A 17863-nucleotide genomic window follows, 5' to 3' on the forward strand; every position below is an offset into this window, starting at 1 on the left:
CGAAGGGTGGTGGAGCATATAAACCTGCCGCCGAACCTGTTCTGTCGGAAAAAGAAGCTGCCGTGCAGCGGGAAGGAACCATAAAAGAGACAAAAGAGACAAAAGACAAGGGACCGAGTTGCAAAAGAAAGAGCGGAGACATGGAGATATATATATATATATATATATATATATATTATATGGCTCTCTCTATCTCGCTCCAGACAAGTGGTTTGCGTGTGATTGTGGATGAACTGCCCATGTTAAGCAGCGGATGATATGTGCAGCATTTGGAGGCTCAGGCAGACAGGCAGGCTTGCTCCGTCCAAGGAAATCACAACAACAGGACAAACAAGGCTGAGGGGCAAATCTCATCTCTCATCACGCTCCTCTCATCTCTTTTTCCCCCTCTCTCCTTTCTTTTCTCTTTCTCTTCCTTCTTCTCTTCTTCCTACTTCCTCATCCCTCTCATCCCGCACCTTCCATCCCATCAAGCCATGGCCGCCGCATTCCTGGACAAGGTCAACTTCAGTCTTGATCAGCCCTTCGGCATCAAGCTCGACACTTACTTCAGCCAGGCCTATGAACTCGTCACCGGAAAGTCCATCGACTCCTTCCGCTTCCAAGAGGGCGTTACCCCGCTCTCGACCAACCAAGAGGTCGTCATGTGGACTATCACCTACTTCATCGTCATCTTTGGCGGCCGCCAGATCATGAAGGGCCAGGAGGCCTTCAAGCTCAAGGGCCTCTTCATCCTCCACAACTTCCTGCTGACAATCGCGTCCGGTGCCCTGCTCCTCCTCTTCATCGAGAACCTGGTCCCTATCCTTGCCAGACATGGTCTTTTCTACGCCATCTGCGACGCCGGTGCCTGGACTCAGCGTCTGGAGCTGCTTTACTACCTCAACTATCTCGTCAAGTACTGGGAGCTGGCCGACACTGTCTTCCTGGTTCTCAAGAAGAAGCCCCTTGGTACGTTATGCGCTGTCGTCAATCTTTCTGGATCAGGGAGGGTCTCTGTTTGTGTCTTTCTCTTTTATTTTGTTGGGATTTACTGTACACTTGCTGCAGGCGGATTTTGTCTGTGCTGCTGCTGTTTGATTGTCGATGCCGCGTGCAATCGCTCGTTATCACCAGCAGTTGCCACGCTATTCTTATTCTTTGTATCTGCATCAGTGTTCCACAACGAATTGAAGGCGTCTCGTCCCTGGCCTAATCCTAATCTATTCAGGATAAGATCGTCGTACCATTTCTTGTGGCTACACCAGATCTTCAGCTCAGGGACATGCTTGGGGAAAAACGAATTGTCCCCTTCCCATCTTTTCTTTTTCTTCGAATAAGGAGAAGCCAGATCAATTGCTCTCTCTCCCGATGATAGGCCTGCTCTGTTTTTCCTGTATTCAATTGGGAAAAAATGACATCGTGCCTATCTTTCTCATGTTTTCCCGCTCAGGACCTGGGTCGTCGGAATAAGAAAAGAGATGTGGAGCCCTCTATGCCGTGTTCCTGAACTGCAGATCGCTGACGACGCTAACCTTCGTATCTTGCCTGATCTACGGTATCTCAATAGAGTTCTTGCACTACTTCCACCACTCGATGACCATGATCCTTTGCTTCGTCCAGCTCGGCGGCCACACCTCGGTCTCCTGGGTTCCTATCGTCTTGAACTTGACTGTCCACGTGTTGATGTACTACTACTACATGCGCTCTGCTGCCGGTGTCCGCATCTGGTGGAAGCAATACCTCACCACCCTTCAGATCGTCCAGTTCGTCCTCGACCTCGGATTCATCTACTTCTGCTCCTACACCTACTTCGCCTTCACCTACTACCCCGCCTTCCCCAACGCCGGCAAGTGTGCTGGTACCGAGGGCGCTGCGCTTTTTGGCTGTGGTCTGCTTTCCAGCTACCTTTTGCTCTTCATCAACTTCTACCGCCTGACCTACAACGCCAAGGCTAAGGCTGCCAAGGAGCGTGGAAGCAACTTCACACCCAAGACCGTCAAGACCAACGGTTCGGCCAAGAAGACCTCAAAGAGCAAGCACATCTAAGCACACGGCCACACAGACCAAATTAGACACTTGTATCTCAGGGTCAAGAGATCAGGAGCAGGAGCGGATCCAACCCCTACCCACGATGGGTTGTAAAAGCCGACGCATTTGCGAACTGGAGACGGAAACGAAAACGAGACCCAGTTCATCCCCTTGTACATCCCACACGGACCATTATCCACCCGTAATATCATTATTTTTCGTCTTCCCTTCACCTTCTCTTTCGCTTCATTGTAATGTTTTGTTTTAGTTCGCTTGCTGCTTGCTTCTAGTTTTTTCTTTCTTTCAACCGCGACAATAGACCCCTCGGCCCGGCATGATACCACTCATCCTCGTCGTTTTATCATTATCTATTACATGAATAAAACCCCCTTCACTGCCACAAGTACAAGTATGGATCAAATCAGTGTTTTTTGTACGCCGTTGACACGACGCGACTTCAAAAAAAATGAACACGAACCAAGGTAGACCTTACTTAGAAGAGAGTTCTTTCAAAGTGTCACGAATGGCCTCTGCCAGCCGAACTATACGCCCAAGAGAGCTTGGGCGAAACCTTTCTTTCTCATTCCTCTTTCATTCGCTTCTTTCATTCTTTCATTTCTTCTTTCTTTCATCGTCTCCTCCTACCTCTTCGCGTTTTTCCCCCAGGTATACCGAAGGTCTTCAACGCCCCCAATTTTGTATTCCGAAAAAAAACCCGTCAAGAAAGCAGCACACGACCCAAACACCAACCGCTACATCTTCCACGCAACAATGTCAAAGGAATTTCATGTCACTTTCCTTGAGGATAGCTTTGTTTCCATCCATGAAAAGACTATCAGCGAGGGTGCAGGAGCCACACACGACCATTTTAAGAACGAAGTGGACGAGGTCGGTGAAAAGGCTGCCTTCGACCCAGCAGTCCCTCGTCGGCTGGAACTCTCGGCTCGAGAATCCAACCTCCTTTCTTCGCTCAAGACCCGTTTAGCCGAAGCACGCTATCCAGATCAAATCGAGTCGGCAGGGTGGAGCTATGGCATGGAGTCCAACCTCCTCAAGACGCTCGTCTATGAGTGGAGGCACAACTATGATTGGGCGAAGGAACTGGACCAGCTGAACAGCGATTACGAGCATTGGACCTGCAAAGTCAATGGACTGGACATCCACTACGTCCGGCACGACCCCTGGGCTGAGGAGGTACAGGATCCAGTGACGGGCAAACCCCTTCAGGAGCCCTTTGCCGGCAAGAAAATGGTTAATGAAAAAGGAGAAATCATCATGCCGCTGCTCTTGATCCATGGGTGGCCTGGCACCTGGTACGAATTCGGAAAGGTTATCGAGCTGCTAAAGAAGCGAGGACGCTTCCAGATCATTGTGCCTTCGCTTCCTGGCTTCGGATGGAGTCAAGGTACATATATACATTGCTACTTTGAAGCATGCAGCGATGTATCCGTGGAGGGAAGCCGGCAAGTGTATTCGTTACCCTGATATTGTCTTTCCTTCTCCATTATAGCACCATCGCAGAAGAAGTTTGGCGTGAGGGCTATGGCCAAAACCCTCCACGAGCTGATGCAGCACCTCGGCTACAAGCACTACCTCGCGCAAGGCGGAGACTGGGGCGCCATCATCTCCCGCACCATCGCCACGCTCTACCCCGAGCACTGCCTTGCCATCCACGTCAACATGCTGCCCTGTCTGCCGCCGCGACCCTGGACGCGTCCGTTCCAGTTCGCAAAGGCCATCACCGGCTTCTTGCTGCCCTCGGTTGTCTACAAGAAAAATTCTCGCGAACGGGCCTCGATCGAGGGCCTCAAACGCTATGCAGCCGAGGAAGGCGCGTATTTCTTCATCCAGGCCACAAAGCCCCAGACGCTCGGACATGCCCTGACGGACTCGCCCGTGGGTCTGCTCTCCTGGTTGGGGGAGAAGTACTTGGATTGGGCAGATCTAGATCCTCTTCGTCCTGAGACCTGGCCATTTTCAAAGACGGAGCTGTTGACGCAGGTCATGATCTACCATTCTACTCAGACAATTACTTCGTCGACCAGGATCTACTATGAGGCGTATCATAACCGTGACATCGACTGGTTGCTTCAGCAACCTGTCCCACCGAACGTGCTTGTTGGTGTGGGTGTCTGGAATAAGGAGCTCTTCATGGTCCCCAAAGCATGGGCCGAGTAAGTCGCCATGATTCGGATATGATATGCTTGACTGTTGTCAATGGCTAAACACTGGTGCACTCTTTTTGTCCACATCCTTCAATCGATAGCGACTGGATGAACGTCATCTCGTGGCACGAATTCCCGAAGGGGGGACACTTTGCTGCGTTCGAGCGACCCGCCGAGTTCGAAAAGGAGATCACAGAGTTCTTCACACGGGAACAAGTACTCGATCTTTTCACTGCCAAGCGCTACGGTCTCAAGATCTAAGCATCATAGCAATAGGTTTTGCACAAAAAGCTCATAGCTGGGCGCTTTTTTTAAAATAGATCCAATGTCTATTGTGAAGCTATTGTACAGTTTATTGCGTGTATCCAACCAGAATGAGACCACCTCTTGATTCTGCTGCTTTCTACTTCTTGCGGTCCGCCTTCCACTTGTACTTGGCCAGACCATCCTTATCGACGCCAACCTTCCTCTTCCGACCCTTGAGCATCAAATTCTTTCTCAATGCCATTTCCTGCTCCAGTTTCGCCATTGTCTCCTCTCGTTCCATTCTCGAGGCCAGCTCGGTCAATGCACGCTCGCGTTCCTTGGCTGCAGCTTTGATGTCGGCCTTTTCGAGGTGTGAGACCGTCAGATCTTTCTTCAGCTGCTCTGTCCTAGGTCTGTTGAACTTTCTGTACACGAGCTCCGGTGCGGTATCAAAGTGCTTTGCAGGATCAAACGTCTTGACTGTAAAAGTGTTTTGTAGTATTAAGAAAATGAAATGTTAGTTGTCTGGATGTCCATGTTATTGCGACGGACGATTGAAAACGTTGAATAGCCAGATTGAGATCGTCTTCACATGCCTTCTTCCTCATTGTCAACGAAGACAACATGGTTCTTCGGCTTCTGTATCGTCTTGAAACTGCTGCTCCCCCCGATCCTGTCCATATCTTCGTCCTCGTCCTCCTGATCCTCACGGACCTCATCGTCCAGAAGCACAAGTCCTTGCTGCATGCGTTCGATCCTCTTGCGTCCGATATCCCGCTGCTGGGTCACATAGTTCATATCCTGGGTGTTGAGAAGCTTCAGAAAATCGCTCGAGAACTTCTCGTTACGCTCCACGAGATGGACACCATCCTTGGTCCGGGTGCTGATCATCTTGAAGTAGAATTCGTCCGGGTTGCGGAACGCAGCCTTCTCCCGCATCGCCTTGAGACGGTCCTGTTTAGAGTGATAGTCCCGTGCACGAGCGACATAGTCTTTTTTCTTCTCGAGGAGACCGTATTTCTGACGAGCCAAAGGTTGTGCACGCTCTTTGTGGTTGCGCCGCTGGACGGCATTGCGAAGAGAAGACATGGCGGTGAAGGTATGTTGCGTTGTTTGATGGGTCCTGAAAAGAGTGGAGAACGATGGACGATGCGAAGTTCAAGAAAAAAAAAAAAAAATCGAAATAGGCAACAAACAAAGGACTGCTGGTTAAGGGGGGCTATCCTCTGATCCACCATATCCAGCTACGGGGCGCTAGCATAGCATTGGCCACACACGACGCAAGTGACTCCCCCATCGCAAGAACAGGACAACGACGACCAACCATGGATGAGATGCTTCCCAGTTCAGGAGAGGAATACTTGCGAATGGTGAGGTCGGTGGCGAGTGTTGGGATGCATCAACTTAGCATTGTGTACCTGTCCACGCACTGACTGGACCCTTGTTGTTCTGCAACCTAGAGCGCAGGCACGGTCATGTCCCGCAGTCGTTGTAGCTCCAAAGGCACAAGAATACCTCTCCGTCAAAAACACGTCGCTAAAGTACAGGACTGACTGGAATTCATGTCACCCAGCGCCAAAGGGTTGTGCTCCAACAGCCGAGTGGAGGGAATGCTTCATGGACGAGTTTATGACCGCCCGTGCCAACTTCAAGGAGTACTCGCAGCGCCAGGGACGCCCAGAAAAACGGCGGAGGATACAGACCAGTTCATCCGTTGAGGATCAGCAGGATGGACAATGCCGGATATCTACTCATGATGGCTCGAATGAAACATCTTCGACATTACTGTCAACCGTCAACCCTGCAACTATTACACTTCCACAAATGTTCGACGAGCGAGGATGGCGCACACTTTTGTATGGATCGAATGTTGTATCGATGTCGGTACCAGGATCCACTGCGGCATCAACAACTACCACACTATTGACATCTACTCAAGAGTCTGAAGCAATACAGGCAACGGAGTCATCCACACTACGGAGCCCAGGACAGGGGATGATGCCCCAGCCTCGGTTTCTTATGCGTCTCAATCAAGGCCACTTGATCCAGTTACTGAAGTATCATCTACGCTGGCTTGCAGAGGACGATGTCTCCGAGCAGGAAGTAAGTCTTTGCGATCCTGGTTGAACAACGCGCGTCTTTGTCCTTTGGATTTCAGGTTTTTAATAAGCGGACTAAACGTGTTTATATTGCTGCCTCGCGGATTTCTAGGGACGGTGGATGTACGCATTATTCCTGAAACTCGATCCACTCGTGGAATCCGACCAGACATCCATTCTCAGGAGTCTGGCCAAGAAATGTGCACGTATCCGATCACATCTCAACGTAAGCACAACGTTTCCCCAATTGCCAGTTTTATGCTGTACCATGTTTGCTCTTCCTTCCTCTTTTATGGTGGATGGACCCAACAGGCGAAACATGGAAGGAGATAGAAACAAATCGTACGAAAATATCTTTTGCTCGAACAACCGATAAAGATCAATGATGTCCTCTCCTCGTTCTGTACGTTAACAAACATCTTCGGCTTTAATTAATACATTTTCACCCGGATTCTATTTTTGATATCTGTTCATTTTTAGAGCGACTCAGGGAGCAAGCTTGCAACCATCAACATGGTCATCACGATCGTAGCTCGGCTATTTGGCCAGAGTGACCTTGAGTGAATCTCCTTCAATTAATAAAAAAGGGACATGCCACATGTTACATGCAACACGCAACATGCATACAACATGTACAGTGAAGCGAGATCCAATTGTAAATCTGAATGGATTTGTCTTGGGCGGCAACTGCATTATGCTGCACACTGTACACGTATTTCTTTGTCTACCATTTCCATGGTGCTCGTGGTTAGTCGTAGTCGTAGTCGTAGTCGTAGTCGTAGTCGATAATGATAGCACGCATGTGTTATGAAGTCAGAGCTCAAGAAATGACGATGACACTGCAGCTCAGGGCCTGGACAGGATGCCTTATTTTCATTTAATGAGCCGCAGGGGATTACGTGTATCTCAGGAGGGAGGGCAAGAATGAAAGGAGGGGGGAGGGGGACTGAGAATCGCCCTTGTTCCCCCTCCCCTTCTCCGTGGCACAGGGGGTGGGTGCTCGGACGCAACGATTGGATGGTCTAGGCGGTTCCCCCTTCGTGCTTCTTGGGAGAATGTGCTCTCATGGCACTCATTCGCGGGGTAGAGAGACAGGAACAAGGTCATGCATGCACGCGCTCTGCGGCAAAGGCAGTGTATTACAACCAGGGGGGAGCATTGAGGATGGGCAACCGGATTGGATTTGGACAAAGCTCGTCATCTCCGCTGGGAATCCATGCACACGTGTCCATCGTTTACATTTCTCATTTCTCCCCTATGAATAGCCAACCTGCCGCCACGAGAGAAGGCCTACTTTTGTACTGTAGGCAACAAACAAGTATCTGCTGTACATGTACTTGTAAACAAGCAAAGTTCCCAGGCCACGTTTGTGTTCAAGGGTTCCACGCTTTATGCTTATTATACATGTTCATTCATTCCATTTCCATCGGTTGTTTGGGTGCTGTTTCCAGTTGGCTGTTCTTGGACCGAAGCTTGTTTTTCCCATCACCCTCCTTCGACAAAAGTCGACTTGAAGGAAGCCGTTTCCCGTCCTCGCTTCCTCGTACCGGCTGAAAAGAGCGAGAAGAGAGAAAGGGAAATAAAAAATAAAAAATGACGGGATCTGGGACACGATCCAGAGAGACTGCGAGATCTGGAACACGGCCACTGCCAGGCACCGATGCGGGACGAATGAGCCTCCCTCGTATTCTCTCGCTCTCTCCCCTCCGTGCTGAAGGAGGGGGGGGGGAGAAAGGGGAAGGAGGGCAGGATACTGGCATACTGGCATATGGATGCCCCCACCCACTCTTTTTTCATTCTTTCCCGCCCTTCTTTTTTTGAATATTCCCATATCACATCATTGTCTGTCTCTTCATACACGTCCACAGCAAACAGCATTACAGCCTTTGTCCTCTTCTTTTCATCCGATCCTCCATTCCATCCATCAGCCCATCCCTCCTTCCTCCCCTTCTTCTCCTCCTCCTCCTCTCACCCTCTTCGCCACCCTCTGCTCGCCACTCGCTCACTCGCCCAATTGTCACCGCCTTTTCATATCCCTCCCCGGACTCGGCTTTCACACCTCCCCCTGGCACCCTCTCCACAGCCACCACCACCGCCGCTACCATCAACCACCACCTCCTAGCAAACAAAGAACCTTCCTTTCCTTTGCTTCTATTCCTCCCGCCCTTTTCATTTCATCCTTTGCATCCCACTGTTGTGCCCCGACCATCCACATCTGTCCAGCCTTGTCGATTAACTATCCTTTTCAATCCTATCCCTTATCTTGCTCATCGACATCGCGTGGTCAACAAACTGGAGTTGCTGGGGTCGTCCGATAAAGAGAGTGTGTGTGAATGAACAAAGAGCGAGAGTGAGTTCGTACAGTTGTCTTCATGAAGTAAAGGGACGAAACAAAGGAACCAGGACGGCTGAGCTACGGACACATAACCCCCTCGCCCTTCTTCCCCCTCTCTCCCTCTGTCTTCCTTTATCCATATTACCAACAACCAACAACCATTCATCCTAGCCATGGAGACATTGGCGCCACGGAACCCGCGGACGCGACACAACAGCAGGCCGACCCCTCCAGAGCTCCATCTGCTCGGCACACCAAAGTCGCTGCCATCTCAGGTCTCCAGCACCACTTCGCTCTCGAGTATAAATAGTCTACCCTCTCAACATCAGCATCAGCAACAGCAGCAGCATGGACAGGCGCATCCAAGACAGCAGCTACCCTCTCATAACCATGATCTTCAAAGTAGGGGCAACACCGCTGGAAGTTCAACCCAGCTTCAGACCTACGGCGCCCATTATCCCTCCTATCGACCCTACACCCCCACCACCCCCACCACTCCAACGGCTCTGCACGCCTTGACGATGTCAATGCCTGCGACTCCAACACTGGCCGCCATGGGATCTGGTTTCCCTGTGTCGCCTCGAATGGACCACTCACCCGCCTTTAGCAGTACCAGCACCAGCAACAGTAGCGGTCAGTCCAAAACCGTAGTGGCACCTAGTACAGCCGGAGGGCTACATCCATACACAAAAGCACAACGTGCTTCCAGTACACGGCGGGTGCCCAGCAGCGAGTCTTCACTGTACGATCCTTATCGATCGCGTCAACCAGGTGTTTCTGCGAATAGAGTTAAAAATGGTAAGAAAAACCCCAATGATTGATCAAGAACCGGAGACTCCGGGGAAGGGAGGGGGAGAGCTTAGATCTGAAATTCATGGGTGGCACTATGGAATCGGGGGTGGGGGAGGCATGTTCATTTCGAAGGACCATGCATGGTTAATATGTCCGAGATGGTTGAATTTGGTTAATTGTTTTCCCCCTTCAACATTTCGCCTCTAATGTATCGTGGCGACTCAATCGAGCGCGCGACATCTGGCAAAAAATATCATCGCCTCTCTCTATCAACACATACACATCTCGTTTTTTTTCTTTCATATCAACAACAAAAGGTTGGATAAAGGACGCGATAAAGCAATTAGATTGGGCAAACAAACAAACAGGTGGCACAAAAAAAAAAGAAAAAAAATCCCTCCCCCATCATGATTTCTCTCTTCGCAACTCTCCAGTGCGACTTTTGAGTTCATGTTGCGTGAGAAATGCGAGGAGGGGAAGAAGAAAATGCAATCGGCCGTGGCCTCGATCGAGCATAAGGGCATTCTGTCGTACACGTTACTGTAAATGTATACTACAACAGGGGAGGAAGAACAGGCGCGGGCATAGATATAAAAAAAAAGCGCGACTAGAGAGACAGAGAAGGAGCCTTCTGCGTATTGTGTCGCCGCTGTTGGGTCCTTAAGCGAAAGGGGGCGGCTTGGTTTACAATAAGAACTGCTGAAGAAGAAGAAAAAAAAGGCGTACAAGTGCACTCATGTCTGCCCGGGTAGCAGAATGTTGTCTCGCTGCATCTGTCTGCTATTGCCCATCTCTCTGTCGTGCGACCTATTTACTTCCCATCACACCCAAGCATTCATATCTCTTAGTCTCCCATTGAAGAACATGGGCTCATGTAAGCCATTGTTGTAGCAATGTGAGGTGCTGGGGAAAAGGGAGAAACAGCGAGAATTAGGAGATATGGACACCACACTGTAGTTCGTGATTCAATTGAGAGCATTTGAGGGAGAAGCAGTAAGAAGGAAGACTGCTGATGAGAGCACCAGCGATTACTATGGATCCCATAGGAGTGAAGAACTAGAAGCTGCGACATTTTTTTTCCTCGTCCATTTTACGGGTCCCAGCTGAACTTGGCAGCTTCTCCATCAAAGGGGGGACACCCTATATTCACTTCTGGTTCCCTGACACTGTGCGCTGTTTATAGACTACCAAGCCCAATCCCCCCATACGACGACGCTCCCTCAGCAACCGCTGCCGTACTACAGCGGCCATGGGTCTTCTGAGGATGTGCACGATATCCCTCCTCATCTGGCAGACGACCCGGCATTTCCACTGGCCCCGCCTTCAATTGCACACAGGGAGGATCACTACCGCCAATCTCCAACGCTGACTGCAAGCCAGACCCTTGCAGCAAGTTACAGCGCACGACCTGAATCGCCCTTCCAGGCGTACTTGCCATATCAACCCTACAGCAATCAGCAGGCGCTGCCATCGCCATCCATCATTGACGCATACCGGTCTAGTTCGAGTTATTCCTCGCCAGGACTGGGGCCTCTCCACACTGGCCATGCTTATGAGGAACGGACTGAGCAAAAGGCAGATCCATACCGGTCTGCGTTCTCGCAATCGGCTCACAACCAGACCAACAGTCAGTGGTCAGGAAATGGGTCACCCAACCCCAACGATGATTTTTCATCCTCGTTTGAATCCCGGTTTTCGGGCTTGACTAACCAGCAGCATCAGCATAACAGTGGTAATAATAACACCACACGATACCCGATGAGAGACCTGGCTGGCCAGGAATCGAGTCAAGCGCTGTCGAACTCATTCTACGAACCGGGCAACCCTCCAAAACGAGCTCCAACGGTCTCAAGCGAAACTGCAGCATCATGTGTGGCACCAACACTATCAGAGAAGGACAAGGACAAGGACACCTTGACGACCCTTGGCAACAAGGCGCAGATCAATTCTCTGCAACAATCGTATACATCTCAACCCTCAAAGACGGAATTTTCAGGAACTAAGAAGCCCAGGACAGAAGAGGAAGAGGAGGACGAAGTGATCTTGCAGAAATTGGGCGTGATCAGTACCGACAGTGGTGCCTCTCGAAGCGGAGGCACTCGTAGCGGAACCACCTATGGCAGCGGGCGGTCGCGCAGAAAGGGACAGTGGACAGACGAGTCTGAGGAGGAAAGCCAGGACCGGTCTCGAAGAAGACGAAGGGTCGGCCCTGGAGAGATGGAGAGTCAAAGGAGAAGGAGAATGAGGGGTCGCAGAGAAGATGACAGACAGAGGCGATGCTGCTGCTGCATTACGCGAACGTGCGCGTGCATTGCGTTCGGACTCCTGGTCTGCCTGGCAGTGACGCTGTACTTCCTGATCCCGCGGACGCCTGCGTTCATGTTCGAGTCGGTCTCTGCTACCGGTCCGCCTGTAGTGACCAGGGACCGGATCCGGGAGCCGTTTGCGATCCAGCTCATGGTTGACAGCAAGAGCAACTACCTCCCTCTCCGACTCAGTGTTATCGACATCATTGTAAGTTTCTTAGAACACACGCTTTCCCTGTTCAGTATTATTTGGATGAATGCCGTGTTTCAACATACTAATTGTTAAAACGCTCTCCTTCTTTACAATAGGTACAGCTTAAGCTCAACCAGACAAAGATCGCCGACAACAACAACCTCCCCTCGTCTTCCGTGATCCAGCCCCGCACCGCCCAGGTCATTTCCATACCCATGAACCTCGACTACAAATCTCTCCGTATAGACCTAAGCTCGGATGCAGTCCTTCAGAAACTGTTTGAGGTCTGCACACCTATTGATCCAAACACTGACACTGTCATCCCAGGGATCAACCTCGTCATTAGTGGCAACATGCATGTATGGGGCCTGTCTTGGGTTTGGAAACCATCCTTCAGCTTAAACGTCGACAATGTGCCCTGTCCGGTCAATGCCAGGGCCCCTGCCTCGGAGACTCCGTCGGCTTCATCCGTGCTCCCAGTTCCATCGGCCACGGTCATCATGGCCAGCCTCACTGGTAACTCAGAGGATCCCATGGCGATCACTGCAGTCGACGAGCACGATCAAACTCTGTCGCCTGTGGCGATCGCAACAGCGACAGCTCATGGCTAGTCGCCGTCATCATTTTTGATGCTTTCTCTTATCTTTTTCTCCCCCTCCTCCTTTTCCTCTGTTCTTTCTTCGCTCTCATCTTTCCCGGTTATTTTTTCTCTGTTTTTGCTCGTAGCATACTTAGACGCTTTTTTCTTTCTTTCTCTCTCTCCCTCATCACATTTCATCTTATGCTGACCCGCTCTAGCCTGTTACTTCCTCATCCAGTGTACATATTTCTCATAAAAGGAAGAAGGCTTCTTAGATTCTTATAAGATAAAGCCATGTACATGTGTCTTCATATAACAGCTTTTGAGGAAATGAAATGGTTATGGTAAAAGCATTATTGTTATCAGTTTTCAGTTTTGGAATTTTAGGGTGTCCACGGGTATTTTGTCAAAGAAGTTTAAGACACGAAGATCCGCTGTCGATAAGCGAGCAACCATATCCTTGGAGCTCGGCTGGAATAGTAATGCTGTTTTCCATTTATTTATTTATTTTGGTCAAGGAGCACCAAGAACTTCAGATCAAATCGGTGGAATACGAGGTTATGGTGGCAGTGGCGGAGATAGTGGTAATCTGTGGTGCGTAGCAGCCATATTGACGCGATATGCTATTTGCTTGAGCGAAGTGGATGTCGACGATGAAGTTGATGAGAACAGCGGTTAAGTTGCCTGCTTTGGCGCGAACCTCTGAAATGTGGTGTAAACCTCTAAAGAATTTAATTTTTTGAATGAATGAATCATATTAAGTTATTCTAAAATATATTTATTGTCGTGGACTCGATCGATTACTTTGATTGCTGTTAGTGTTGCCGTGGTTGTTGCTGCTGTTGCTGTTGCTGTTGCTGTTCACGGTAGTCATCCAGGTAACTGCGTCGATTGCCATGTGTACTACCGGTATGGCTTTCGCGTCGAGGCGTACGCAACCTCACCACGACCTGATCAACCTCCTCCTGCTCACTCTTGGTCCTATCTGCCACGTCACTCGACGACTCCTGCCCTGGTTCCACAACTACTGGTGCAGGCGAAGGTGACCTTGAGATACCGCTACCCTTGTTACTCTGGGTTCCCTCAAATACTGCAGCACCGTTGCGTGTCGTCTTGCGCAAGAGCCCATTCTCCTCCTCGTCTCGACCACTCTTCAACTTGTCCTGCTCCTGCGTGATCAATTCCTGTTGCTGCTGTTGCGGTGGATCCTGCGACACGGCGTCTGTATCCTTTTGCGCCCGGCTCTGTCCCAGGGGTGAAGGCCCTATGGACGACTCATGAGAATGGTCTGAATGCGATGAAGACTGGGATTCGGACCGACTGGACCGATTCGCGATCCTAGGCGAACTCTCTCCATCCTTCCAGAGGCGCACATGAGCACTCCCACTCTCTGGTATGATCACACTTGCACGTCGGCGATACCAGGCATTGCCCTCGTTAATGGATCCACCCGGAGAATAGCATTCGGCTGTTGGTGTTGGTGTCACAACGCTCCCGGCAATCGATCGTCGGTCGGCCACGCCTGGACTGAACCCAGCTTGTCGCTCGACCCCGGGTCGTGTCGCGGGGGAACTAAGAAAGGAGGGGCCAAAGACGCCGTGCGGTGGCGAGTCAGATGAGGTGTTTGAGCTTGTACGCATGAGTGTGTAGCGGTGGTCGGCTGAGATCGAGGACTGGAAGTGCCGTAGAACGAGCTTCGGTTCCGAGAGGTCGTCGAGAGACCGGGGAGGTAGAGGTGGAGCACCGGTGGGGGACGAGGAGGAGAGTCCGTCAGGAGAAAACGAGTTAGGCTTGGTGTCGCTGTCTGAAGCTGATGCCGTAGGAAATGGGTAAGGGCCATCATCCTCTGCGAGCACGGCGCTGTCGTCGTTCGTCATGATCAGATTCAGACTAAGCTGACTATTATTATGGGTCCGGAACGGATCCAGAAAGAGACTCGATTTGGATCCTGCCGAGGGCGGCGGCGACGCGAACGGGTTAAAGTCCATATGCTCGGTCCCAAGACTCGAAGGTGATATCGGGAACATGGGACTCGTCAGCTCCTGTGAGAAACCGGATCCCAGGAGCGCTGCATCGTTCGGATAGATCCCAATCTGCAAATTTACGCCCTGATGAGGATGCTCGTGGCTATACCTCGGCGTCGCTGCCCTCAATGGCGCAATCGGTGCCGAAGGCGTCCGTGTAATACTCGGTCGACGCGTAAAGACCTGTGTGGCGTCCATAAACGAGTTGCGTGGGTTAACACCCCCTTCCCCGCGTGGTCCTGACGCACCCATCTGAAACGAGCCCGTGCCAGCATGGCCACCGCCACCAACCGCCATTCCGACGGCTCCAATTATGTTGCTTTGTTTCGGACTTTGCGTACAGTTAGCCAGGGTCGGAACAGAGGTCTTCCTAGGATTCTTGCCCTTCTCAAGTCTCGTACCCACACCGCCATCTTTCTCGTCGATCAACACCGTCTCTAAATCTGATATCCTGACCTCAGAACCGCGCTGCGACTCTAAACCGATGCCGCCGCTTTCTGTACCGAATCCTCTTGCCTTCTCCCACTTGGCTCCTTCTCTCTCTCCCTCTGCTTCTGCTCCTGCTCCATCTCCTTCCAAAGCCCTTTTCTTCTTCTTCTCCGCCCTCTTGTTCTTGTGTGAGATGTAATGCGTCGCGAGCACGCCCAGCAAGAACAACACTCCAACGCAAACCCCCAGCGAAATAAGAACCGTCTGGGTCGTCGAGTTGACCTCAATCTGCACATGCTTATCCCCGTTTCCCGTGGATGACCCTGTAGGCGTTGCTCTGAACAATGAAGATGAAGGTGGGTATTGCTGTTGCGGTGTTGGTGGGTCATACGATCCATCAATAAAAGTCGGCGGCGGGACATCGTCCTGAAAAATCGTCCCCGGAACAATGGAGCTGATGTCTGTTGGAACTGGGAATGAGCTCCCGTACTCTCGTTGACCGTCTAAAATGGACATCGTTTTCTTTTTTCTTTTTGTCTTTTTAGACTATACATGAATGGGTGTGAGTTTCTGGAATCTTTGAAAATTGCTTAGGCAGACAGAGAAAAAAGAACCTTTCCCGTCTCTGTCTCTCTCTCTTCGCGCGTTCGCTCATGATCAGAAATACATACACTGTCGGTTTCTGTATGCCCAGTCTTATGTCTCTTCCCAATGAAAAAAGGTCGTTTGATGAAGTAAGATGATGTGTGTGGACCAAACGATAAAGCAAAAGTATTAAAAAAGAAAAAAAGATAGAGAAAGTGATACTACGGTGGTGTAGTACCTGATGTTGTGGAAGGAAACGGGATAAGCTTCAAGGGCGTAGCCTTTACAATATACGATACTCCGAAAGCAAGTGAACACGGCAAAGGAATATAAAACGGAGGTGTGTCGCCATGCACGGTATTAGGGTCTGGAGGCCATTAAGAAACACTCATACTCAACGACCTGCAAAATCCATACCCAATCTATCCGGTCACAGGCCCCAGGTCAAAGACAAAAAATGAGTCCTTTGAGCTTGCAGGAAAAGATGGCCACCATAATTGGGAGGAGACAAATCAGGACAAAAAGATAAAGGAAGGGGTCGCCCTTGAATTGGTTATCGGCAAGCGTATACATGAGGAGTACAGCAAGACTGCGACTGTAAGTTATGTTTGGAGGCACGGCCTTGCCCTGCAATGAATTGCAAACCCATAAAGGCCATCAACAACGCGCACATGGAGATAGCAGGAGGGAGAGGATAATGCTGAAGGGGGAGGGGGAGAGTGCAGTTAAGAGATCTGCAGGTGGACTTGATAAGGCATAACTATCTTGAGAGTGACCTATGCACTACAGGCATGTATAGAGCAACGGCTTTTTCTGGGCACTTTGGCTCTTGAGAACCAAGCTGATCCATGCTACCCAATGCATGCATGTGTGCCATTGTGTCAGTGGGGAGTGGGTCTGATAGATCGTTGTGCTAGATGTGTAGATGTATCATGTTGATGATGGGCGTATACCGCAGACTGGATGGTTGTAAAACGATAGTTCAGGGCGGCAATAAACGGTCCAACCACGTTGTATGGAATAAGCACAACAAACGCGTGAGCTTGTGGCACGCACGGACCAACGCCAGAATGGTCGTCTGTTCGCCCGCACAAATAAACTTAGATATAACCCCCAGGCTCTTTCACATCACACCCATAGGGTAAACAACAACTCTGGGAAACACACACATGTACACAGAGAATAGAAAGACGCACAAGCCAACTGTAGTTCTCTGAATAAAACCTTAGTTGTGTCATGTCGCCCAGAGAGACGGTAACGAATGACATTCATGTGTCCTTGTCCACCTGAACGAATTCTAAATCCCTTGTCGATCCCTGTCCATTCCTGCGCTGATGCAGGGTCCCCTATTTTCTCCATCATCACCTATAAGCACACAGCGAGGGTGAGAAGCGTCTTTCGTTGGAATGCACAGGGATCATTCAAGACAAAAGGCGAGCTAGATCCTCAGCTTCTTGCGTTGCAGATCAAATTTTGCGGTTTGGCTCAATATGTCGCTGGTACTCGCACAACTGTAGGTGGCACGTTTAGCCAGGGTCCACCATCCTGCGCATTTGTGATCCTAGCCAAGACACCCGCACTCACGCGCGCGCGTTCTCTACCTCGACACCATATCGGCGTCGAGCTAGCAGGAAATGGAAAGCTGGGGAAAATGTGGGGTCAGCAAATGCTGTCATCGCCAATGGTTTTTCTTTCTCTGTGCGTGTAAATGTCACCTCCCTTACCCCCTTTCATTTTTTTCTCTTGGCTTCCCTCCTGCCTTCCCGTCATCCCTCGCTCTACAACACAGAAGTATATCGCTCCCGTTGAGGAACCCCCCCCTTTATTCCATCGTCTCCCCCTTGTTTCCAACTTTTACTTCTTGACTAATGTGACGAAGTCCCGCATTTGGCATCCGGAGGCAAAGATTAGTAAAGATAGCGAGCAAGTGCGCAATTTGCTGTCCACACCACGCAGTGGATATTTTTTCTTCCTTCTTACGGCTAACTGCTGCTGCGGCTGCCTGAACTAATGCAATTTGTGAACGTCCGCCCATGCACATTACGATGCTTCTGCTTCTGCAGACGTAAACGGGTTGCAAGCTGTGTATTGCTGCCAAG

General features: G+C 50.4%; 9 protein-coding genes across 9 annotated transcripts; 7 read left to right on the top strand and 2 right to left on the bottom strand.

Annotated features, from left to right (window-relative positions):
• Positions 1-476: 476 nt before the first annotated feature.
• On the top strand, positions 477-2028 carry BC939DRAFT_403512 (fatty acid elongase; the record flags this gene model as incomplete). The annotated part of the gene is made up of 2 exons (XM_051552745.1): positions 477-951; positions 1550-2028. 2 exons carry the CDS (start codon positions 477-479, stop codon positions 2026-2028), a joined length of 954 nt encoding a protein of 317 aa, XP_051406752.1.
• Positions 2029-2781: 753 nt separating this feature from the next.
• Positions 2782-4436, top strand: BC939DRAFT_481817 (Alpha/Beta hydrolase protein; the record flags this gene model as incomplete). The annotated part of the gene is made up of 3 exons (XM_051559060.1): positions 2782-3415; positions 3521-4184; positions 4277-4436. The coding sequence occupies 3 exons, from the start codon at positions 2782-2784 to the stop codon at positions 4434-4436; spliced, it is 1458 nt and encodes a 485-aa protein (XP_051406753.1).
• On the bottom strand, positions 4298-5593 carry BC939DRAFT_33484 (small-subunit processome). Its single transcript, XM_051551628.1, has 2 exons — positions 5018-5593; positions 4298-4901 (listed from the first exon to the last, which is right to left on the bottom strand). The coding sequence occupies exons 1-2, from the start codon at positions 5508-5510 to the stop codon at positions 4579-4581; spliced, it is 816 nt and encodes a 271-aa protein (XP_051406754.1). The 5' UTR covers positions 5511-5593; the 3' UTR covers positions 4298-4578.
• BC939DRAFT_468201 (survival motor neuron interacting protein 1-domain-containing protein) lies at positions 5561-7132 on the top strand. Its single transcript, XM_051557884.1, has 4 exons — positions 5561-5796; positions 5882-6524; positions 6633-6746; positions 7001-7132. Exons 1-4 carry the CDS (start codon positions 5747-5749, stop codon positions 7082-7084), a joined length of 891 nt encoding a protein of 296 aa, XP_051406755.1. The 5' UTR covers positions 5561-5746; the 3' UTR covers positions 7085-7132.
• Positions 7133-7477: 345 nt separating this feature from the next.
• Positions 7478-8177, top strand: BC939DRAFT_33520 (uncharacterized protein). The gene has a single exon (XM_051551630.1). It carries the CDS (start codon positions 7586-7588, stop codon positions 8072-8074), a length of 489 nt encoding a protein of 162 aa, XP_051406756.1. The 5' UTR covers positions 7478-7585; the 3' UTR covers positions 8075-8177.
• A 1-nt stretch (position 8178) lies between these two features.
• Positions 8179-9075, top strand: BC939DRAFT_33532 (uncharacterized protein). The gene has a single exon (XM_051551631.1). The coding sequence runs from the start codon at positions 8293-8295 to the stop codon at positions 8836-8838; it is 546 nt and encodes a 181-aa protein (XP_051406757.1). The 5' UTR covers positions 8179-8292; the 3' UTR covers positions 8839-9075.
• Positions 8758-10748, top strand: BC939DRAFT_33542 (uncharacterized protein). Its single transcript, XM_051551635.1, has 3 exons — positions 8758-8870; positions 9027-9653; positions 10694-10748. Exons 2-3 carry the CDS (start codon positions 9029-9031, stop codon positions 10705-10707), a joined length of 639 nt encoding a protein of 212 aa, XP_051406758.1. The 5' UTR covers positions 8758-8870; positions 9027-9028; the 3' UTR covers positions 10708-10748.
• Positions 10749-11827: 1079 nt separating this feature from the next.
• Positions 11828-13034, top strand: BC939DRAFT_468207 (uncharacterized protein). The gene is made up of 2 exons (XM_051557885.1): positions 11828-12161; positions 12263-13034. Exons 1-2 carry the CDS (start codon positions 11865-11867, stop codon positions 12755-12757), a joined length of 792 nt encoding a protein of 263 aa, XP_051406759.1. The 5' UTR covers positions 11828-11864; the 3' UTR covers positions 12758-13034.
• A 439-nt stretch (positions 13035-13473) lies between these two features.
• BC939DRAFT_33546 (uncharacterized protein) lies at positions 13474-15967 on the bottom strand. Its single transcript, XM_051551636.1, has 2 exons — positions 15851-15967; positions 13474-15725 (listed from the first exon to the last, which is right to left on the bottom strand). Exon 2 carries the CDS (start codon positions 15693-15695, stop codon positions 13542-13544), a length of 2154 nt encoding a protein of 717 aa, XP_051406760.1. The 5' UTR covers positions 15696-15725; positions 15851-15967; the 3' UTR covers positions 13474-13541.
• Between the last annotated feature and the right edge of the window lie 1896 nt (positions 15968-17863).

The sequence above is a fragment of the Gamsiella multidivaricata genome (genome assembly GCF_025024155.1).
Source record: "Gamsiella multidivaricata strain RSA 2152 chromosome Unknown BC939scaffold_116, whole genome shotgun sequence".
Classification (NCBI taxonomy): Eukaryota; Fungi; Mortierellomycota; class Mortierellomycetes; order Mortierellales; family Mortierellaceae; genus Gamsiella; species Gamsiella multidivaricata.

What these genes read in the sequence shown, in the direction of transcription:
- BC939DRAFT_468201 (XM_051557884.1), top strand. Translation starts at nt 5,747, where the DNA reads ATGGATGAGATGCTTCCCAGTTCAGGAGAGGAATACTTGCGAATGGTG. An exon ending in ACGATGTCTCCGAGCAGGAA is followed by an intron (nt 6,525 to 6,632) that starts GTAAGTCTTTGC and finishes GCGGATTTCTAG; the next exon opens with GGACGGTGGATGTACGCATT. An exon ending in GTATCCGATCACATCTCAAC is followed by an intron (nt 6,747 to 7,000) that starts GTAAGCACAACG and finishes GTTCATTTTTAG; the next exon opens with AGCGACTCAGGGAGCAAGCT.
- BC939DRAFT_33532 (XM_051551631.1), top strand. Translation starts at nt 8,293, where the DNA reads ATGCCCCCACCCACTCTTTTTTCATTCTTTCCCGCCCTTCTTTTTTTG.
- BC939DRAFT_33542 (XM_051551635.1), top strand. Translation starts at nt 9,029, where the DNA reads ATGGAGACATTGGCGCCACGGAACCCGCGGACGCGACACAACAGCAGG.
- BC939DRAFT_33546 (XM_051551636.1), bottom strand. Translation starts at nt 15,695, where the DNA reads ATGTCCATTTTAGACGGTCAACGAGAGTACGGGAGCTCATTCCCAGTT.
- BC939DRAFT_33484 (XM_051551628.1), bottom strand. Translation starts at nt 5,510, where the DNA reads ATGTCTTCTCTTCGCAATGCCGTCCAGCGGCGCAACCACAAAGAGCGT. An exon ending in CGTTGACAATGAGGAAGAAG is followed by an intron (nt 4,902 to 5,017) that starts GCATGTGAAGAC and finishes ACACTTTTACAG; the next exon opens with TCAAGACGTTTGATCCTGCA.
- BC939DRAFT_468207 (XM_051557885.1), top strand. Translation starts at nt 11,865, where the DNA reads ATGGAGAGTCAAAGGAGAAGGAGAATGAGGGGTCGCAGAGAAGATGAC. An exon ending in TCAGTGTTATCGACATCATT is followed by an intron (nt 12,162 to 12,262) that starts GTAAGTTTCTTA and finishes TCTTTACAATAG; the next exon opens with GTACAGCTTAAGCTCAACCA.
- BC939DRAFT_33520 (XM_051551630.1), top strand. Translation starts at nt 7,586, where the DNA reads ATGGCACTCATTCGCGGGGTAGAGAGACAGGAACAAGGTCATGCATGC.